General features: G+C 42.0%; 1 protein-coding gene across 2 annotated transcripts in view; it reads right to left on the bottom strand.

Moving 5' to 3' along the window:
- The window catches only part of LRP6 (LDL receptor related protein 6), a 173,892-nt gene extending 159,470 nt beyond the window's left edge, over window positions 1-14,422 (bottom strand). Inside the window, exon 1 of one of the 2 annotated variants that reach the window (XM_069585669.1) lies at window positions 14,048-14,422. In XM_069585669.1, coding sequence (XP_069441770.1) covers window positions 14,048-14,102 — 55 coding nt within the window. In that variant the 5' untranslated portion in view covers window positions 14,103-14,422. The remainder of the gene's footprint in view (window positions 1-14,047) is intronic. The other variant, XM_069585668.1, reaches the window with a different exon arrangement.
- Between the last annotated feature and the right edge of the window lie 1,328 nt (window positions 14,423-15,750).

The raw sequence follows: 15,750 nt of genomic DNA, 5'->3' as shown, positions 1-15,750 counted from the left end.
CTGCCATAAAATTAAATTCATCACCTTTCTCCCACAGGAAACCCTCAAGTCAATGATATCACAATTTTCCTAATTTCTCTGTTGTGTCATGGAGCCATCCTTGAGACCTTCCTTTCCCCCTTCTCTCCGGCCCCCATCTGCCAATTACAATCTTCTTGATTCTTCCTTAGCAGGTCCTTATCTCTGCCTCTTGTTCTGCACTTTTTAGACCACTACCCTACCCTACCCCTTCATTACCCCATGCTAAACTACCTCAACAGTAAAAGATCTCAACACTCTCCCTTCCCTTTTCTACTTCTTGTGTGTGTGTTAGTTGCTCAGTCGTGTCTGACTCTTTGTGACCCCATGGACTGGGTCCTGAGGGGTCCTGCCAGGATCCTCTGTCCATAGCATTCTCCCGGCAGGAATACTAGAATGGGTTGCCATTCCCTTCTCCAGGCGATATTCCCAATCCAGGGACTGAACCGGAGTCTCTTGCATTGAAGGCAGATTCTTTACCATCTGAATCACCAGGAAGCCTACTTCTAATACTTGTTATTTTATCCAATTCAAAAAGGTTTCTGATTTCCTTTGCCTAAAATTAAAAAGCCTCAATACCTCAGGGCTCCACTAGGTGACTTTTACCTATAACTCTACCTTACCCTGGGAGAAGACGATGGCACCCCACTCCAGTACTCTTGCCTGGAAAATCCCATGGACGGAGGAGCCTGGTAGGCTACAGTCCACAGGGTCGCAAAGAGTTGGACACGACTGAGCAACTTCACTTTCACTTTTCACTTTCATGCATTGGAGAAGGAAATGGCAACCCACTCCAGTGTTTTTGCCTGGAGAATCCCAGGGACGGCAGAGCCTGGTGGGCTGCCGTCTATGGATGGGGTCGCACAGAGTCGGACACGACTGACACGACTTAGCAGCAGCAGCAGCAGCCCAGCTGACACACTGACTTGGTCTGACCAGTTTAGTCAGGCTTCTCTGTTCCCCACAGACCCCTAAACTTTGGCTAGCTCTAAGCTTAAGCAAGCCCATCCAGAACACCCTCTCTTAAGAACTCATTTGAAGTACCAGCTGACCACACACACACACACACACACACACACCCCACCCCACCCCTCCTGTTAAAACTGCCCGGGTCATGTCATCCACTAACCTCTAACCACTTGTCCCACTTTCCCACAAAGATCCTGCTGGTACTATTCACTGAAAGCCGTTTTTGTGTTTGATTCTGAGATACCTGCATACCTTGAGGTCAGGGCAATCTCCTTATTGCAAAAGCCTTTTCAAACAGAATCTCTCCTTGCCAAGTAGGAATTTATTTTTATTTGACATCTGTATAGTGACATGACTTGGATGAGGATTGGACCTCACCCATGCCACCCCCACCTCAATAATCATATTTCGAGAGTCTTTTCAACTCCTCTCCTGCTAAGAGATTCAGGTATCTTTCCCGGAGTTTAAATCCTGAACCAGTGCTGCTGCTGCTAAGTCACTTCAGTCATGTCCGACTCTGTGCGAACCAATGCTATAGCCATCTTATCTGCTACAACATGGTGAGAAGTTACTTTAATATTTTCCAGCAAAGAATTTTTTTGACTCTCTGACCCCAACACACCTCAACCATCACATTCCAATTCTTGAGTGGGAATATTCCCAGCTCTTCTGTGAGGCCTCTTTCCTGACTCCTACAGTGGAGATGACAGAAGGGAATTTCCTTGGCTCCTGACAAAGGAATACTCTTTCCCAGCTCTTTCAAAGTCTCATGTCTGGTTTAACTATCTAATCCCATAGATAATTCTCACTACACTGAACGCCCTTCCATCTTACCCAACATGCTTCACCATTACAGCACTAATTCAGTCCAGTATCTTCAAAAAGTGGCAGACTTTTACTACGACAATTTAGAACTTCCATATCCTCCTTGAGAAACAGGATGGATCTCCCTAAAACCTCACCTTTTCCACCATCCTCTCCCTTCCTCCTTTTTACCACCCTCAAGCTTCCCTTCAGATCCGCCTGAATCCTTAACTGTCCTCCTTTAATACCTCAATCTCCTCCACCCTCCTTATCCACTCTTCTCACACCAACCCCTCAGCTCCCTGTAGTCACTATCACTTTAAGGCTCCCTTTAACTCACTAGGGACTCTTGGACCTGGAGTCAAAAATACAAATTGGAAACAGGCTAGATCTTTTATCCACTCAAATTGAGCTTCTGAGACACCCAGACAGCCTGTGGTCTCTCTTCCACCCCTCACTCAAAATGCAGTCCACAGTCTCCGTGAGATTACATGTCAGGGCAAAGAAAATCCAAAAGGTCTCCTCCACAAATCATGGTGGGAAGACGTTAGCCTTCACAGTGACTGAGTAGGTAATCTCAACCTGCCCTATCTGCCAGAAACACAATTAAAAATAAAGGAAGGAAGAGAACGAACTCTTCTATACAAACCATCAGTGAGCTGAAACTTTAAACTGAAGCTGTAGTAAGCTCTCTATTTAAGTGTTCCTATGTGTACATGTGTATGCATGTTATATGTATATGTGTAGATGTGTGTATATGTACATACATATGCATACATGTATCTATATACGTGTGTATATATATCTATATATAGAATATATTAAAAAATTACTTCCCTACCTTCAGTTGGTATTGCCAAGTTTAATCTTACATTATGAAATCCCTTAAAGGAGTTCTATTCTGAGTAGAACTGATGGTGGTGGTAGTGGTGGCAGCGGCACAATTCTGTGAAAAGACTAAAAACTACTGAATTATACACTTGAATTGTATGGTGTCACTAAAGCTGTTAAAATGAAAACAACAGAAAGTGCTCATAGAAGATATTTCCAGAAATTAAGGAAATTAAAATTCTTAAACTTTCACAACTTTAATTATAGAAACTAACCCAAATGTACATTTAGGCAAATCTTTGGTATGTGAGACTAGTTTGATATCATAGGTTTAATAAAAACAGCTATGTCATCTGAGTTACAGGTATTAAGTATAACACAAGAGTACATTTTTGTTCTACTTGAAAACTCTCTTCCTAAACTTTTACAGGTTTATTGATAGAATAAACTAGCATTATATCTATATCTGTATTTAGACAAGTTGAGTCATTATTCTGACAAAGTGTATTTTGAAAGTAATTATATCTTGTAATAGCCCAACTTGAAGATCATTTCCAAAATCTTTTAGCATAAGTCTAAGGCTTTAAGTTACTAAGTTAGTTCGTGAATATTCATTAAATACCTAGGTCATTTCTATGTAAGACAGAACACTGAGGCATAAGCATTTCAAGTTTATATAGGTTTCTGATTCTTATTTTCATGGCACCAAGAAGCTATGTATATTTGAGTCTTTAATAAATACATTCACTTCTGCCACACTGAGAAGTTGTACTATTTGGAAGAATATGACTATAAGAAGTTGTTAAGTTGTAAGATGTATATTCATAAGCTCCGCCAGCCTACTACAAAATGCTGGTGTATGACAATTCACAATTCTTTACCTCATAGTTCTCTCTGTAAAACAGAAGTTACTGTAATTATAAATTACAATCTTGTATGTAAAGGAGACATTTTAAAGGAGAAATGATAACAGAGAGGAACAACTCTGTACACAAGTTATGCAAGATGTTGCTGTTAAGGAAAAAGAAAACAGTACTAAAGTAAAATGACTAGAAGTGTTTCCGAATGAGAAAAAGGAACATGTATACAACAAAACCTGAATAGAACAGAATGTTTTAACAAATTCATGAAAAAAATAATTTTGTCATCAAAGCCACTAAGACCTGACAGATTTGTAAGATTTTCAGAAAATGCTTCACTATCAAATATACTTATATAAAACTAAAATCTGATTTTCTACTAAAATGACAAAAATTTTTTGGGTTACTGATCTGCTCTTAAAGAGGTTATAAAAGGTTTTTCTTTGCCTTCTGAGTAACCAATCTCCCAGGAAGCCAAAAATTCGGTGTCTTTTCAGAATTTCCTGTACTTGGTCTTAATTTTATCACATCTTACTATTTTTAAAAAGTCTTCTCACTTTTGAAAGAGCTAAGGTTGCTTCCTATGTTCACTTTCAAAAAATATTTGTTTTTGACACTGATCCATGATCCTATTTAATAGAATGTTCAAATTTCCTGACAGTTTTTGACATTCTGTTTTTTTAAAATAAAATACTAAATGATGTGTTTTGCACCTATAACTCTTTAGAATTTCCTAAAGGGCCTCTGGAAGTTCACAAAGGATTAAGCCTTTCACCTTGTAAAAAGAGAGGCATTAAAAATAATTGGTTTATTTGATCAATGTTATGCTTCCAATGTTACGGGAAGCACAGTCAAGTCAGAAGAGATGCTTACCCTCCCTAAATTAAATCTGAATGGGTAAAATGTCAATATGATTAAAAGTTGAATGAGGTTCCTGGAAATTCATCATTAGTCTCAGCGTCCACAACGTTTCTATTAATCAACAGACTGAGCAGTGCTTTCTCCAATATTACACAATAGTACAGTGTCAATTACAATTTTCATTACTCTTTTATCATTTTTTTTAGTATTATCTTGGTCATAACTTCATTTCTTTAATTTGAATACAGTATATTCTTGGTAGACCACTGAGGGTTCTCCATCAGGGACTCACACAACTTATTTATGGAATTTTATTAGACAGATGTTCACGACTTACTCCAGACTTAACTAAAAAAGATTTACTTGATAACCTTGATATTATTCTTCATATGCTCTAACTATACGCTTTAAGATACATTATGTCTCAGGATTACTACATACCTTTAAGTCTTCTTCTCTGCAAAGATTGTATTCCTTTATACTCATGAATCAATGTAATATCTACTTCTTAAAAATAAGATTAATCATTATGTTTACAGGTATTTTGCCTAAAACTTCTCTGAACTTATTTTGGTGTGCATACCATAAAAACAACCAAACTTATTTATCAGCTGCATTATTTTCTATAACAAACTCTCATCGCATCTTTCAGTTTTGAAATTACCCATAATAAACTATCACCATCACTTTAAGTCTTGTCATTAGAGTGCTGAGTGTTGTTTTACTTTGATGTTTCTCTGAAAGCACCTGCAAACCAGCTACAGGCCAAGCATTTGTCTTCAACAAGTATTGCTGAAAGAGGACTGTACTCTTGGACACAAGCTTCTGATGGCATCACTGAAATAACTTTGAGACTATACTGAGTCAGGATTATGAATCCATGAGACTGCTAACCCAAGATCTAGCAGAACAAGAATTAATCACTCAGGACTGAATAAACTGACACAGTGACTGTGAGTTTTAAAATACTGCTGATGCTTTAATGTCCTATTCTCTAGATATAAGGAATGTTTCTCTTTTCTCTTAAGCTACCTGTAATTCAATGACAATGTAAGTAAACTACAATGCAAGTCTACTTCTGTAAATGAAAATAAGACATTTATCTTTATCTCCCTGATTCCATCATTCAAAAACAACACTCAGGTATTAACTGAGTTTTCTTATTTTCATGGCAATATAATTATTTGCATAAGTTCAATAAGAGTCTGAAACATTATTATGCAACCAAGGCTTTGACTGGATGTCATATTTGAAAGTCATGTTCCTTTAATCTAATACCACCAGACACTTTCAAGGAGCTGTGGTTGATTTAATGGAGCAATGCTTACAGTCCTCTTGGGAAAACCAGACTGGTACTTGGCTTACATAGTTCTCAGACTTAAAGGTAAAGTAAGCAAAGTTAATTTCAGGCAGGAACCCCAGGATATTCTGGGGACTTCAAGAATTCACCCAAATCTCTAAGTACTGCAAGTGAAATCCAATGGTGAGTACCTGACTTGGCTTTCTTGGCCTCAAGGGGCTTTTAAAGTTCATTCCAAGATTCCTTATTAAAAAATCCCACTGAAGCAAACTTAAAATGCCTACATCTACATAAATAATCAGACCAAACTTACAATGACTTTAGCCTACCTTGTTGTGGACTGAATGTTTGTGCCCCTCAAAATTCACATGCTGAAACCTTACACTCCCCCTCAAGTGAATGTTATCAGGAGGCAGGGCCTTGGGGAGGTCATAAGGGCGAAATCCTCATAAATGGGACCAGTACCCTTATAAGAGTCCAGGGAGAGCTCTTTTCTCTCTGCCCTGAGAGGATACAAAATGAAGTCTTAGCTGTTGCAACCTGAAGAGAGTCCTCACCAGAATCTGACCATACTGAGACCCTGCTGTTGGGCTATCAGCCTCCAGACTGTGATAAATGAAGTTCTGTTGTTTATAAGTCATCCAGTCTATAGTCTGTTAGAGCAGACTGAGTGGACTGAAACATATTCCTAAGACTGACAAATTTTGTTTTAAGCAACAGTAGGACTGACCAAGTGCTCAAAATGGCCCCTGCTTAGCCACTGACTTGGCTCGACCAAAAAGTCTAACTTTAGTCAGAATTTTCTCTTTCCTACAAGCCCCTAAAGTTTGGTTAGCCCTAAATTTAAGCAAGCTGATGTTAGGTCCCCAACAGCTCTTTCCAGGCCATCAACCGACTCTGCAGGAAATTAGAAACTCCAGTTTCACTTTCCTCATCTTGAATCTGCTCACCATCACCCACTCAGCTCACACTCCTACAAAGTTCCTGCTAGACTGCTCACCCTTCATACAAATCTTTTTGTGTTTTATTTTGAAATGCCTGCAGATGGTGCAGTCAGAGCATTCTCCCTATTGCAATTATCTTTCTGAATAAAGTCTTTCCTTACTCAAACCTGGATTGGCTTTTACTTATCAGTAATACAACAAACCACCTACATGCAAACTCCAAAATTTAGTTCAGTTCAGTCGTGTCTGACTCTGCAATCCCATAGACCGCAGCCCGTCTGGCCTCCCTGTCCATCACCAACTACCGGAGTTTACTCAAACTCATGCCCGTTGAGTCGGTGATGCCATCCAACCATCTCAATCCCTATCGTCCCCTTCTCCCGCCTTCAATCTTTCCCAGCATCAAGGTCTTTTCCAGTGAGTCACTTCTTAGCATCAGGTGGCCAAAGTATTGGGAGTTTCAGCTTCAGCATCAGTCCTTCCAATGAATATTCAGGACTGATTTCCTTTAGGACTGGTTGGATCTCCTCGCAGTCCAAGGGACTCTCAAGAGTCTTCTCCAACACCACAGTCCAAAAGCATCAATTCTTCAGCACTCAGCTCTCTTTATAGTCCAACTTTCACATCCATACATGACTACTGGAAAAACCATAGCTTTAACTAGACTGACCTTTGTTGGCAAAGTAATGTTTCTGCTTTTGAATATACTATCTAGGTTGGTCATAACATTTCTTCCAAGGAGTAAGCGTCTTTTAATTTCATGGCTGCCGTCACCATCTGCAGTGATTTTGGAGCCCAAAAAATAAAGTCTGTCACTGTTTCCACTGTTTCCCCATCTATTTGTCATGAAGTGATGGGACCAGATGCCATGATCTTAAGTTTTCTGAATGTTGAGTTTTAAGCCAATTTTTTCACTCTCCTCTTTCACTTTCATCAAGAGGCTCTTTAGTTCTTCTTCGCTTTCTGCCATAAGGGTGGTGTCATCTGCATATCTGAAGTTATTGATATTTCTCCCGGCAATCTTGATTCCAGCTTGTGCTTCTTCCACCCCAGGGTTTCTCAGGATGTACTCTGCAGATAAGTTAAATAAGCAGGGTGACAGTATACAGCCTTGACGTACTCCTTTTCCTATTTGGAACCAGTCTGTTGTCACCCTGCTTATTTAACTTATCTGCAGAGTACATCATGAGAAACCCTGGGGTGGAAGAAGCACAAGCTGGAATCAAGATTGCTGGGAGAAATATCAATAACTTCAGATATGCAGATGACACCACCCTTATGGCAGAAAGCGAAGAACTAAAGAGCCTCTTGACCTCCAAAATTACAATGATATTTATTTTCCCCTATCAAAAGTGATTGGTATCACTTTCAAATCCATAAGGTACAGGTGAATTCAGATGCACACAGAAGGCACTGTGTGTAAAATTACTGTCCAGAGTACAAGCAATCTGGCCTTAGGTCAGTCATTCATCTTTCTAGTGTCAATTAGCAACTTAAAAATGCACTATTTTATTTTTTTGTCTAAAAGTATGATTTCACTCCACATCCCCAAGCTCCTGGCCCTTTCAAGCAAGGTATTACAGAAACAAAATTTAGCACTGAATTACTTAGTTTTCACTAAACTGAGCCCAGGCACATTTCAGAATTTTCCAATCTCTCATGTGAATGACCTAAACCTTTTGTGCGAAAAGTCACTACTGCCACAAATAACACTAACAGCTTGAGAAACAAAAGCAAGTACTAATAATAACAAATAACTGGTTTCCTTATACTTATGATGAATTATGTTTTAAATCAATACTCTCAAAGGCAAACATTCTATTCTTTAGGTTGCCTAGTCCAGGTATCTGACTAAATTTCCAAGTTATTCACAAGAAGCAGAATTCTATTCATTAAGGGGAGGCTCCTTTTACAGAGGAAATATAAAGACTCTCTCTCATATAAAGCATGAAACATACAAGGCAGGAGCTCAGTATAGTATTTACCCACCCTACAGGGAGAAGTCCATCAATCGAATGATTTTAATTATTATAAACAAATAATACAATGACAAACATTTCAATTAGAAATACTTTATTTTCTCCATAAATATGGGCAACTTTAAAATAAATATCATAACCAACTATTTAGTCTTATTTATAATAATCACATAAAAGGTTCAAGTTGTAATCCCTTAAAAGGTAAGATAATTTAAGTAGATAGAGGCCATGTTGTTTATTTAAATTAAAACAGAAAATATCGAAGTATTTCATGTAGTTCTAGTTGCAGAATAATCAAGTTCAAAACCTACTGGCCTAAAACAGTGCCCAAAACATGTTTTGTCTTTCCTGAGCATTAATATTTCTTTTAAATTAGCCATTTAACAATAGAAACTCTTCACGCAAAATCTACTACTGACCATGCATTATGCTATCTATCCCTTTGCAAACAAAAAATGAGTTCTCACAGAAATCTTGGAAGATACTATCCCCATCTAATAGTAGGAACCAAAGCTAGGTAACCTGTCCAAGGGTGCCAAAGTGGTAGAAGACTTGAACTTGGTTTGTCAATAAAGCCTATAGCTTTCTGCTACAGTGCCCCTCCGTATAGTCTTCTCAGAATATGTTTGCAATAAAATTTCCATGATAAAAATCAATTTTCTCATAGTACTTACCCATGGCCTAAACATAACTATAACCTGTTTACTTATTTTTCCATTATGTTCAGTTTATAAATTCACATAGAATACTTTCCATTTATATACTCCTTCAAAGAACCTTCCTTGATACTCAAAAAAAGACTAACCTTTCTGATAGTCAGAGCATATACAATTAACTATACAGAAAAGCATTTCAGTTCAGCAAATGGAAAAATTTCAATTAAAGAAAAGAAAAATTCTCTGAAAAACTGAACCATGGGAAATTACTGTTAGGCCTGATGAAAACAATGAGCTGAAACCCAAAAGTTTCATAACCAAATTATTTCCTAGCCAGATGAGCAAATCTAAAGCCAAGTAAGTAAGCAGGGATTAAAGTATCAAATTTAATTATATGAAACTGTCATCAAATATCAATTCACATGACTCACCCTAATGCTTAAAAGGCTACCTAGCTCAGGTTCTCTCTACATGTGTTCTTGGAACACAGGTTCAGCAGAATGTTACAAAATTACAGAATTCACCAAAAAAAGTTCATTGTTGAGTTTGGGAAACAGTAGATTTTAACAAAGTTAAAACTGGTCTCTACCCTATAACTTCTCAGAGCCCTTAGTGTGTTACTATGAATTAAGAACCTGCAAAAGAAGATTCATTATCCTAATGAAGCTAATGAAGGTGTACAAAGATGAAATGACCTATCCAAGGTCACACAGCTAGCTACTGGCAAACTTAGAATGAGAATCAATTCTGATTCCCACTCCAAAATTCATTCTATCCTCCTAAGGTCTCATTATACTGGATATTAATTAATTTGCCAAGGACCACTCCTATAAAAATTTGAGATGGAAAACACTAGTGGCTTGTGCTAACAGTATTTACCACCACCCCACCCCCAACCCCACCAAAACAAATTAACAACAAAAGATGAGTAGCACAGGATTCTTACAAAACAACAAAGCCTTCTCAAAATATGCTGGGACACAGTATTTATAAAATTTACACACCTACGGTATTTCCAAACTTTTCAGTTCAGTCGCTCAGTCGTGTCCGACTCTTTTCGACCCCATGAATTGCAGCAAGCCAGGCCTCCCTGTCCATCACCATCTCCTGGAGTTCACTCAAACTCATGTCCATCAAGTCGGTGATGCCATCCAGCCATCTCATCCTCTGTCGTCCCCTTTCCCTCCTGCCCCCAATCCCTTCCAGCATCAAAGTCTTTTCCAATGAGTCAGCTCTTCGAATGAGGTGGCCAAAGGACTGGAGTTTGAGCTTCAGCATCATTCCCTCCAAAGAAATCCCAGGACCGATCTCCTTGCAGTCCAAGGGACTCTCAAGAGTCTTCTCCAACACCACAGTTCAAAAGTATCAATTCTCACGTGCTCAGCTTCTTCACAGTCCCACTCTCACATCCATACATGACTACTGGAAAAACCATAGCCTTGACTAGACAGACCTTTGTTGGCAAAGTAATGTCTCTGCTTTTGAATATGCTATCTAGGTTGGTCATAACTTTCCTTTTCTAGGAAATCAGAGCTATAATCTTTTCTAACCAGTAACTGGATGGAAGTTAAGGATGGCAACCTAGATGGTGAGGTCCATCAGAGCAGGGCCCATGTTGATTTTGCTTACCAATGTACCATCAGAGTCTGATACACAGTAGGTATTCCACAGCTAATCGCTGAAAGAATGAATAAATCCATGCTCTAATATTAATCAGCCGTAAGATTTTGATCAAGTTATAATCTCTCTGAATGTGAGTTTCCCCACTTGCAAATGAAGTGGTTAGACCGGAGGATCAAAATCTTTAAGAACTTGTGAATCTCACAGAAATTAAATCTCAAATCCCCAGCATCTGAGGATATGTCTACCATTGAAAATTGTAACAAAAAATAACATTTGCAAATCACTTTATATTCAGTATTTCATTTAATATGACCAAAAAATTTGCAAACTAGCTTGGTAATACTACCCACATTTTACATATAAAGAAACTGGAGCCCAGAGAAACTGACTAGATCAGAATCATAAGGTTATTTGGTAGTGAAGCACGGACTTTAGGAGAAGGCAATGGCAACCCACTCCAGTACTTTTGCCTGGAAAATCCCATGGACGGAGGAGCCTGGTGGGCTGGAGTCCATGGGGTCGCGAAGAGTCAGACAGGACTGAACGACTTCACTTTCACTTTTCACTTTTCTGCATTGGAGAAGGAAATGGCAACCCACTCCAGTGTTCTTGCCTAGAGAATCCCAGGGACAGGATTCCTCATCTGTGGGGTCACACAGAATTGGACACAACTGAAGTGACTTAACAGCGGCAGCATGGACTTTAAACTCAAGATTTGGGTGCTGAAGTCCCCCAATCTTTCCATTACACCTTGTCCTCTGATGATAAGGATGAGGACACAGTCCAGATAATGATAGCATTATTTCCCGGCTTTCAGCTATTGATTTAACTGGGCCAGAGGACCAAAGGTCTCCCAAACTCTCCCATCATCCCATCTTCCCAATGTTAAACCTCCAACTCTTCTGTGAAGAAAAGTGATCTTAATACAACAAGTGATCTTAATACAACAAAGTAATCACTTCTCCCTGGAGTCCAAGATTAACTAATAACACAATTTTAAGAGGATGACATTATCAAGGAATGAGAAGAACCTAAATTATGAATAAAAATCTTTCACAGTAAAAATAGTTTTAGTTCAAATATATACCCATGGTTAAGTATGTTAAATTCAAAGGCCACCTTAAACCATGATTAGACTATATTTAAAATAAAAGCTTCACTTTTGGAAATTCTGTTGGTGGAAATGAAGCAATTTGCACTATTAACTTTTCTAGGTCTTCTTACATAATATCATACGTCACAATATTATTTCAAATGTAACTTCTCTTAACTCCAATAATGAATAAACTCAATTCTGGGCTCAATTCTGGTGTTAAACAAGTGGCATTTACAACATAACCTCCTCTTCCAAGAAATACAACTGGGCAACCAGAAGCATCTGGGTAATGGAATGCAATTTCACCAAGGCTTTAACCCAACAGGGGACGCTATTTGTTAATTCTATTAACCTTCTGTCTTAAAATATACCCATATTCTATGTCAAATAAAATTGTTTCTCACAACTATAGCAAAATCCCCTTCAATAGGAACTATATCATACTAAAATAAATATATAATTACTAGACCTCTCAAGTACATACCACTACATCCAATTCTCTGCCAAGAAAATAAAATAAGCACTAGCTTTCTAACGTTTACACGTGGAAATAGTTTAGAATATGCTTACAGTGAGTTGTAATTAAGTATAAGTATATAAAACAGGCAGACCTAATAATCCTGCTGTTGCGGCTGCTGTTCAGTCACTTCAGTTGTGTCTCAGTTAAATCAACAGCTCTTTTGTGACCCCCAAGGACTGTAGCCTGCCAGACTCCTTGGTCCATGGGATTTCCCAGGCAAGAACATTGGAGTGGGTTGCCATTTCCTTCTCCAGGGGATCTCCCTGAATAATCCTGAAGTGTAACTAAAGAAAAAAATTCCTCCTCCAAAACAATGTCAATCACGCTCATCCAATAAACATATACTCAGAAATGGCATATCCAGCTCATTTATAACACAAGACTGTTACTACTGTGTTCTGGAAACTAAAGTAAGTGTGCACATTGAACATAAATTTAGCCTATTAAATTAACAGCTAAAAATCTCCTTAGACCCAAGAGGTCCCATACCTGAAAAGAACTGACCGTGAACACAAGTGAGAATTGTTAACTGAAACCAAAGCTTCAAGTCATTCCATCAATTGGTACTTAAATTCCTCTGCTAGTAAATGCCCCATAGCATCAGAGTCATCACCACTTCACCACTGATGTGAGAAGAGCTGTTGAAATCTTGCAGGCCAGTCAAAAACCTCAGTGAACTGTCACAAAATAAAAGTCGCAGCATGTATGACAGTTTCGCAGGCCAATCTAAAAAACAAAACCTGGGACCATCGAATTTACGCGATTCTCAGGGCAAATTACCTAGAATAGCCTATGTTATTTACCAACGTGCCACGCAGTCTCCAGGGGAGCGCAGCAGATGATAACTTAGGTCCCAGGACAGGCTCCTCTCCACCAAGGATGACTTTCCTACTTGGTGCCAACTGTACACTTGCATGCTCCGAAAATAGGGGCAAGTCCTGAATGCCAGAGGTTGCAAGGGCAACGTTTCTATTTTATTACGGGCTGGAGCCCAGGCGATTCCCCAAGGCTGAAAACACTCGACCTATAACCTCGGAGTCCCTTTCCAACTATGCTCTCACCCACGATCATTACATCCTCCACGGAAACCAGTTATTAGTTGCTACAAGGCCTGGAAAAAATAGTAAGAGGGCTCTAAAAGTTCACGGGACCCACAGGGAAAAGGTGGGGGCTTGGAGGGAGAAATCCAAGCGCTGAAGCATCTTGGGCTCCAACGTTCCGAGAGCCAAGATCCATACAAAGCCCCTCGTCCCCGGTGACTGCAGGCAGGAGACCCACCGATCTCCAGTCACTCGGACAGGATGGGGCTCCGGGGGGAGGTCACCCCGCCAGGCAGCCCGGACGAACGCTCTGTCCGGACGCGGTGGGGCAAGCGAGGCGGGGGCTGCAGCGTGGCCGGGCGGAGCGCGCAGCCCCTTCTCCCGGGCCCCTTGCTCCCTCCTTCCCCACGACCAGGCCTCTCCCGACTCCTTCCCCAGCTTCGCCTCCCCCCCTCCCCTCCCCCCCGTAGACACAACAGAACGAGACCCCCTCCGTCCCTCCCGCAAACCCCACCAACTTTCGCGTCCCCCCGCTTTCTCTCCCACCTCTCAGGAGCACGCAGAAACTGCAGGCCAGGAGGCTCCTCAGGACGGCCCCCATCTTCCCTGCTCGCGTTCGCTTCTCTCACCGGCGAGGGGCGGCCCGAAGAGGGGGAGGCGAGGAGCCGGGGCGGCCGCCGCAGCGGCAGGTCTGCACGCTCATGCTTCCCAGCTTTCCAGAGAGAAGAAAGAAAAGGGGGCCCGTCAAGGCTCCGCGCGCGCCGCCGCCGCCGCCGCCGCCCTCTCTACCGCGCCGCTCCGCCCGGAGCTCGCGCGACGCCAGCGTCTGCTTCCATCCCGCCGCCTCCTCCCCCGGCGCCCCGCTTCCCCCGCGCAGCTCCTCATTCAGCCTCTTCCTCTCACGCAGCGGCGCAGGGATACGCCTCCCACCGTCACGGATCGCCGCCGAGGTCTCCCTGCGCGCGGGCGAGCCCTCCCCTCCCTCGGTGCCGCCTCCCGGGCAGGTTAGAAAAGGAGAGGAAACCGTGCGCACAGCCTCGGCGAGGAGACCCCGGGAGATCTGCGGGACCAGTAGAAGCGGGCCAGAGGGGACAGGCCGCCCAGTGGCGCATTCCGAAGGGATTCTTTCCCGGGCCGGACCCTTCGGCCCTCCCCGCGGAGGGCGTGAAGCGACGTCGAACAACATCGGGAGCCGGCGTGGTCGGGACTACTTTCTGCGGCTCGGCCCGGCAGCCGCCTGCGCCGCTCTTTGTGCGGCCGCCGCCGACCGAGCCAGGTGAGGCTCCAGGTCCACGCCGGCCGCCACCTGGGCCGGGGCCAAGGTGGGCGGCAGGAGACGGCTGGCTGGGCCTGCAGAGCCGCAGGTCCACGCTCGGAGATTCACCTAGATCCCGATACGAGGCATGACTTTAGTCCCAGGGTTGGAAATCTGTTTAAGCATCTTTTTTTTTTTTTTTTAAGGAAAATGAAAACTAATATTGCTTCCATCGGCTTTCAACATGGATCTGGTGAAGGGTATTCAAACGCCAACAGAAAACTGAATTTTTTTTTAATTTTCTCCTGGTTTCCCAGAACTACAGACTGCTCCCCCCCCCCCCCCCCCCCCGCCCCAAGGACTAAAGGATTTCTAACCCGGCAGATAAAATTCCAAGATAAATGCGTCAGCACCTAACAGAGCAAAGGGACGGTGGGCAGAACGGTGCTAGGATTTTGCAAACTGCGTTTAGTGATGAATGTCTGGCATGTTGTGACGATCCGCTCTCAGATTGAGGAGGAAAAGATTCCTCGGAATCTCAGACTCGATTTTGCACAGCCTCTGGCCGGCTGCTCGCCGCAGCAGCCGCCTTTCACTGGGCGTTCAGGAGTAACGGCCCAGAAGCCCTTGGAATCACGTGGCAGCTTGGGGGTGGGGGGTGCGGGTGAAGCTGGGATGGCACCACTGAGAGTTAACCTAAAGGAGCCATCAGCAGCAATCCACCCACCTGTCACTCAACCTTACTGTGGGCAGGTGGCGCGGAGCTGGAGCTACTCCAGCAGTGGTACTCAATATCGTAGTAACACTGAGGTTCACCAAGTGCTGCTCACAGTCAGATTTGACACTCATAACTACCCTGGGGTAAGACAGGTTGTGTCACTTGGCATCCTCATTGCAGAAGAGGAAAATGGGAAACTAGGGGATTCAATGACTTTCCCAAGGTCACTCACGTAGACCATAGCAAGTCCTAACCTAACCCAGGTCTTCCGACCAC

Source organism: Ovis canadensis, chromosome 3 (genome assembly GCF_042477335.2).
Source record: "Ovis canadensis isolate MfBH-ARS-UI-01 breed Bighorn chromosome 3, ARS-UI_OviCan_v2, whole genome shotgun sequence".
Lineage (NCBI taxonomy): Eukaryota > Metazoa > Chordata > Mammalia > Artiodactyla > Bovidae > Ovis > Ovis canadensis.
Note: the sequence above shows the minus strand (reverse complement) of the source record. Positions and strands in the feature narration are given on the sequence as shown.